Source organism: Paramisgurnus dabryanus, chromosome 5, assembly GCF_030506205.2.
Source record: "Paramisgurnus dabryanus chromosome 5, PD_genome_1.1, whole genome shotgun sequence".
In the NCBI taxonomy this organism is placed as follows: Eukaryota; Metazoa; Chordata; class Actinopteri; order Cypriniformes; family Cobitidae; genus Paramisgurnus; species Paramisgurnus dabryanus.
In genome coordinates this window covers 46,074,342-46,081,315 of record NC_133341.1, presented here as the reverse complement: position 1 = coordinate 46,081,315, position 6,974 = coordinate 46,074,342, and the positions used below count along the sequence as shown (strand labels likewise).

Sequence of the window (6,974 nt, the reverse complement as noted above, 5' to 3'; positions counted from 1 at the left end):
ACATGAACAATTTTGACCATCCTCCCAATGGTTTTCCGATAAAAACTGTGACCCAAAATAAAGTTACACATCGGTTAAATGAAACTGCTAGTTTATTGAAACAATTTCATAATTTAAAATGCACAAGACACAGATTAAAATAGCAATGGAGTTACATCATAACTACCACAGTTATGGGAAGACAATAAATATCTTGACAATAAAAACCAAAGGAAAACAACGGCGATATAAACGAAACGAAAACATTCTGATGAAGGATTGCATTTAAACATAAAACCAGTAGAAACCAGGCCAAAATACAGGGGAATTCATACAACTACAAACCCTAAATTTCTATATATGCTAATAATAATAATCTCTAAATCAAGGATAGAGTCAAAAGCCTTATACACAGTAGACGTATACAGTTATACAGTTATGTGCATAATTATTCACCTTTACCAGACACCACAGGTAAAGTTTTGTTCACATAAACACTGTCAAGTTAACCTTCTTCTACAGTGCAGTCTCTGCGACACACGCACACCTCATTCACACATTGCTGCTACTGCCCGCTGCCTCTTCTTCACCTTTCTTTAGCCGTTTTTTGGCTCTGATCTCGTTCATGGCTTCCTCGATGGAGCGGGTGTCCCTCTTATTGGCCACAGGAACTTTAGGGATAAGAGAAAACAAATGAGATGAAAAGTGAAGGCAAATGTATGCCTGACAACTGTGGTAGTGAAGACCGGATGTTAAATACGTACCACAGCCGTATGTGCTGTTCGCTTGAAGCGTGTGTGCAGCGTCTTTAGCGGCAGATGTACCAATCAGATGGCTGTACTTGTCTCTGTAGTTTGAATTAGGTGAGACAGGCCTTTTCTGAGCATGACTGGCTGATTCCATCTCCAATGCAGCTTGCTCCTGTGGAAGGAGCCAAAAAAAGTATTATAAGTGTTATAATCGAAGAGCTCAGAACCAATACCCTCTGACATGTTTTCTAGTAAATGAGCATTTAATCTCTAACCTTAAGCCTGCGTCTCTCTTCGGCTTTCTGTGGATTCCACTCCTCGCCTTTACGATACGCCTCCAGTTCCTCATCTAATGGTGCAAACTCCTTCATAACCAGACACACACAATCAAACTTCCAATAAAGCAATAATACAGAGAAAAAAATACAACGGTAAAACGGTACAATGCTAAAACTGTAAACTTGTTTACTTCTGACAGGAGGTGGTCTCTACCTTTTTAAACAGCATGACATATCTGCTTTCTTCTTCCTCGCCAAAGGAGAAAGAGGTCAGGCCAGCTACCTCTGCCACATCATGCCTAGGACAGAGGAAGAGGTTAGCATGAATTGTACAATAAATATGAATAAATATGCATATGTGGAAAAGTCAAGTGTGTCATTTTGCAACATTAGCAGCAGCACATTGCTCTGTGTATAAGGGGTGGCATATTTATCAATATAATATTGAACCGTTTGCTACGACCTCAATGAATACATGCATATAAATTGGGATTTTCTGGATTGTGTGTCCAAATCCATCCATTTAATCATTCCCTGGCAAACTGTTTGTGTGTGCCTTCCCGCAATATCAAGTCACTTTCGGCTACAGACGGCTAACTGTGCTTGCGATGCTGGTGCCAGATTTGACACACTACCATGGTGAGTGGAGAAGGGAGACCAATGCAAGGTTGCTCGACTATCTTTATTTATTTATTCTTCATGGCATTCCAGCATCTATGGCAATATTCATGGTGAGAACTGGCTAATCTATAAACAGGTTAGAGGAGGGGCAATTTGGGATCTCCAATTCACCTAACTTGCATGTTTTTGGCCTGTGGGAGGAAACCGGAGTATCCCACGCTGACACAGGAAGAACATGCAAACTTCAAACAGTTTTCAGGGCTCGAATCAGGGACCTGGCCCTGTCCCAAATGGCACACTCCGGACTTGTGGACCTCCTCAGGGTCCACACTTTGATGACATCATGTAGTGCAGACCTTAGGGACCCTTGACGCGAGTCCAAGAGGGCCATCGAAGTCGTATTTTGGGACAGACTCGAGCGTCATGCCGGAAATAGGAAGAGAAGTTGCCCATCAGTGTTAACTACTCCCTTCCGTCGTATTATTGGTCAGATTGCTCTTTCGCAAGGACTTCTGGGTTAGTAAAGTGGGCAAAGCCTGCTGCAGTGCAGGCTTTGCCGAAGACCGCATCAAGGGTGCAAAGGGGGCACTGGTGAGGGTAAAAATGACAGATGGGACTCATAGACTAAGCGAGGAAGCGCAATTTAAGGCCACGAAATCGAATGAAGATCCAAATGAAGTGCCTCATTAAGGACAGGGCCCTTCTTGCTGTGAGGCAACAGTGCTACCCACTGAGCCACTGTGCCGCCCCCACCATTTTTACGTAGTGTGGGTTAATTATGTGCGCAAGTAAATTACATACAAATTTATTGTATATATTACATACATCCAGTAAGTCAATGCAATGAAACGCATTTTGCCTCAAACGCATCAATAATCTAACCTTCCTTGTATTATGCATCAATGCATATAAATAGATTTTTTGAAAGGGCTGCACAATTAAGACAAAAAAATAATAATTGTCAGTTATTTCCCCTGATATTGTGTTAACAGTTATAATTTTCATTAATAGTATTTAAATTGTTTTCATTTTATTATCATTGTATACCTGAAACTTAATTGTAACACTGTGTTACAACTAACCCCGCTTTGTAAAATTGCTGACATGTTTAAAAATGGTGTTATGTTTAAGTTAAAAAGACATTCATTAAAATAATATAAGGTTGGATTTGTTGACTTATACACCCAACTTAGAAATTGAAAACAAAACATAAGATGAAGAAATTTAGTTTTATGCCTTCAAAACACTCTTAACATCTTTACCAAAACACATCAAAACTTGTCACAAATTCACAGAAAATCATCTTCTGACAGTAAGAGAAAAAGACCAAAAGCACAGATATGTGAAGTAGCCGTGTTAAAATTAACCCTGCGTTGGTTTGTGCCCAGCTCACAACTGTATAACACAGCATAAAGTGATGTTGCACTTTGCATTATAAATGAAATCTACTGTAATACAGTACTGTTAAGTTTAATTTACTTAAGTTCAGTTATATTTATTCAAAATGGCCAATTTGTCTTTTCATACATGCTTGTTTTCCAAATGTATCAAATTAGATCTTTGCATTTACATCAAATAAAAATAATTGCAATTAACTCATTGTTAAAATCTCATTGTTTCTGATGCCTAAGCATAGAATAATGTAAAAACACTTTAATAGGCCAAACCGATACTTTACATTGTTTTGTTGCGTCTCTACTGCGTATGATATCGGAAAAGTATTTTTATTGAGAAAATGACACACATATTTTCTTTAACCTCCTAAACCCGGGTTTTGGTTTGTCTTTTTTTTCAGATTTCTACCAGCTATTTTGGGGTTAGGAAGAAGCAATAAATATAATAACCAAATTGTTTTCTAAGAACATGAAGCAGTGTAATTGTCCATGTTTGTGTACAGGTACCAGTCACACAGAATGAAGTATTGCGGTGCAAACATAAAAAAATTCTGGTCCACATATGTGGACATCCAGGTTTTAGGAGGTTAAATATGAGATTGGTAATAGACTATGAACTTACAGTATGCTTCGCTCAATCTTGCCCATTGGGTCATACTTCTTCTTCTGCATTGTGCTGTCCTGAATGAAGTCCGACACCTCCTTCTCCATCTAAAAATGCATACTTCTTTTCATAAATGAAAATTTACTATGTCGAATGGCAATCGTATAATAAACTACTTTCCAATAAAATTTAATTCAGAGCTAGGGCTGGGCAAAAAAATATCGATTTTTCAATTAATCGTTTTTTTATACGTGGTCGATTCAGAATCAATTCTCAAAGAGCAGAATAGATTTTTTTCCTGCAAAAAATGAATGTAAGATTAACATTAATCAAATTACTAGTCTTCTTCACTAGATGTCACCCTCTTTTTTGCCTTGCGCGATGTTACCAAGGAGCCTGTCATTCTTTCATTCAGTGCTTAAAATGGCGGTTTTAGGTGCTTCATCGACGTTGATGCCACCTAAACATAAAAAGTAAGAGGTATGGAAGCATCCCGAGAACCGGAATCGAAAATTGAATCGAGAATCGGAATCGATTTGATAGCTTGTGAATCGAAATTGAATCGATCTGGAACATCTGAATCAATACCCAGCCCTATTCAGAGCGAGAGTGTAAACTTCCCTATAATTATCATCACATGTAAACACATTGAGGATATTCAGGAAGAAACATAAATGAAACAAACAAAAAAATGGAAACATTCTCCTTTCTGTACTGTAAAACAAAGTGGGTGGGAGAGAAAGTCAAACCTTTTTCCGAAACTCTGCTTTTTTTCTCTTCTCATGCTCCTCCATCTTCTTCAGCCTGGCTGCTTGTTCTGTATTATAAAAGGTAAGTCAAGGGTGAACACTATTTATTCCTAACAGCCACAAAATGTTAATAATCTTAATTTTTTAATTTATTGTCACATTATTGACACAGGTCACATCATTTCACTCAAGGAGTGAACATTTTGTGTGTATAACAGTCAAGGCCGCCTTAATGCACGGGCTTACCTGGGCTGAAGCCCAGGGGCCTCCCAAGTTCAGGGGCCTCCCAAGTTCACGTTCATATTGTTTTGTAACTTGTCAGGTTATCTGTCAATCACTCTAACTGCACGTTACATGGCTGCTGATTGGTCTGTGGTTAACTTACCGTGAAATAAAATATCAGACGTAACAGATTTTTTTATTCCGCGTAATGTAATTAAGTGCGCGTTGTCAACTTGGCATTCCTGCATGTTAGACTGAGTGTGACAGAGAAACGGGACATAATCCACCATGAAATGAAAGAGTAATTTCTAAAATTTCATAATAAGCACTAGTGAGGTGCAGGTCTCTCTCTCTTTCGCGCGCGCGCTCGCTCTCTCTGTGCTCGTGCAGCTGAGTTTCTGGCATGCAGAAGCCTCTCCAACTCTGCGCAAGATACTGTGCCGCCAAATATAGAAAGGAGTTCCCGAACATATTAATGCTGTTCGTTGTAATAAAGTTTAAGTTTACTCGCGTTTATATCAGTGACGCGTGCGCAGCTGGAGCAATGTAGTTTGACGCGATGTAAGCTCACAGTACACACATCTGTTGGTTTAGAAAGACAACGCAACGGTAAATGTGCAAGTCAAAGCGCGACAAGACCATCTCAAATGATCATCCCCTGATCGCACCATTCATATTTATAATCTCCGTATCTAAAGATCTTATATACAGGTATGTTCCCTGTCTGTTTTGTGCGTATTCATACGTGTTCGTTTTACATGCGTAGTATGCATAAATACTAAATACAATGCATACTATATCTTCAATAGCCTACAAAATAAATAACTGATTAAAAAACAAGATTCTGTCTATAAAGACTTATCTTTTGTTAACATTAATGCATTTTCACTTTAAAACTAACTTTAACTTCTTATATTTTTAAAACTGTGGTGAGCATTTAGTTAGTGTGCAATTTTCTGCAAATTTGTATATTCCAAAAACTATAATAAACATAAAGATATATAAACATATACTCTCATACATTTTGGTTTTATTTTCACCACAAGTTGCTGTGTGTGGTTGTTAAATAAAGTGTTTTGTGTTTATGCTCAAGTGGGCTCAGTGATATGTTAATAATGATATTATGGTGTTTTCTGGGTCAAAGAGGGAAAACTCACTGTTGTATGTATTGAAAGAAACTAATGCATTTTGTGATGAAGATTACCTAGATATTACACTTTTTTTTTAAATGAGACTATAAATTGAGGGGATGGGGGGCCTCCAAAACCTCTCAGCCCCAGGGCCTCACATTAGGTTAAGGCGGCCCTGATAACAGTCCTAGCAGCAGCAATGCAGTTTGAAGAGTGTGACATATAGCTGATGTATCGCATACAGGTATGGAAATAAAATATATTGATTGAAAGAAGAAAAAAAATCTTCATAATGTATTATGAATTGTCATCTTTATTACAAGCTTATTCTATTGTAGCACTACATTTATTGCTGAATATTTTAATATCTAAATTAGGTGATAATACTTATTTTGAAGTTTATATTCTAAAAAATATTAATTGCGCCTTTAGCTGTATAAAAGACAAATCAACAAACCAGCTGTGACGTCATGGGGATTTTTAACAGCAAATGGTCAGCTAGATTACGTAAATGCGTGCATATATTATTTCTCGTGCCGTGATTGGTTGTTTTCATTACACATTTTGTGCCGCAGAGGGCGCTCGGATAATCGTCAAGTTTCAGTAAAATATCTTCGCGTTTGCCCGAATTCTCGTTTAAAACCGCAATGCGTTGTATTTGTTGATTTTAAAGTTAGGATTTATCTACCTCTGGCTTTCCGCCTGCTTTCCTGGTTGTGGACGGTTGGTGGTTTTTCCATCGAGCTCAAGATCGAGCCCAGGAGGTCCGCCATCTTTGGACTGACTGAACCTCACCGGAAATTCACTCCTCAAATTGCATTGTGGGAAATGTCGTCAGATCGCCACCAAAATGACGTCATTACGACGTTTGCTGTTTGTTTATTACTATGGACATATTCACTATAAAAATATAATTTATTGCGTTTCATTCTCAGACTGTCAGAGGACGTATTAATAATAACGAAACAAAAAAAATAAGTGACAATTTTAATGTTAATAGCCACTTAATTTAGGTAGGCAACCTGTATGAAGTTTTTATATATATATATATATATATTTACGATTATTCAATTACAGTTTTGCCTTGAAGTCATTTTAACTATGTACATTTCGGCTCATTTTTGTGCTAAGAATAATACAAACTCAACAAACCAGCATATCAGGGAATATTACCCATAAATATTTATATTAAAATATTTTCATTTATTTTTGAACTATCCTTACTGTGCTTTGGATATAGCTCAATTA

At 37.5% G+C, this 6,974-nt stretch overlaps 1 protein-coding gene across 1 annotated transcript; it reads right to left on the bottom strand.

Annotated features, from left to right (window-relative positions):
• Nucleotides 1–74: 74 nt before the first annotated feature.
• Nucleotides 75–6,551, bottom strand: spag7 (sperm associated antigen 7). The gene is made up of 7 exons (XM_065284439.2): nucleotides 6,415–6,551; nucleotides 4,375–4,442; nucleotides 3,644–3,732; nucleotides 1,221–1,305; nucleotides 1,004–1,093; nucleotides 744–900; nucleotides 75–650 (listed from the first exon to the last, which is right to left on the bottom strand). Exons 1-7 carry the CDS (start codon nucleotides 6,497–6,499, stop codon nucleotides 532–534), a joined length of 693 nt encoding a protein of 230 aa, XP_065140511.1. The 5' UTR covers nucleotides 6,500–6,551; the 3' UTR covers nucleotides 75–531.
• Between the last annotated feature and the right edge of the window lie 423 nt (nucleotides 6,552–6,974).

Excerpts from the sequence above, each read along its gene's own strand:
- spag7 (XM_065284439.2), bottom strand. The coding sequence starts at position 6,499 with ATGGCGGACCTCCTGGGCTCGATCTTGAGCTCGATGGAAAAACCACCA. Across the intron at positions 3,733-4,374 it reads AAGCAGAGTTTCGGAAAAAG|ATGGAGAAGGAGGTGTCGGA; the intron begins GTTTGACTTTCT and ends ATGCATTTTTAG. Across the intron at positions 1,094-1,220 it reads ATGTCATGCTGTTTAAAAAG|GAGTTTGCACCATTAGATGA; the intron begins GTAGAGACCACC and ends CTGGTTATGAAG.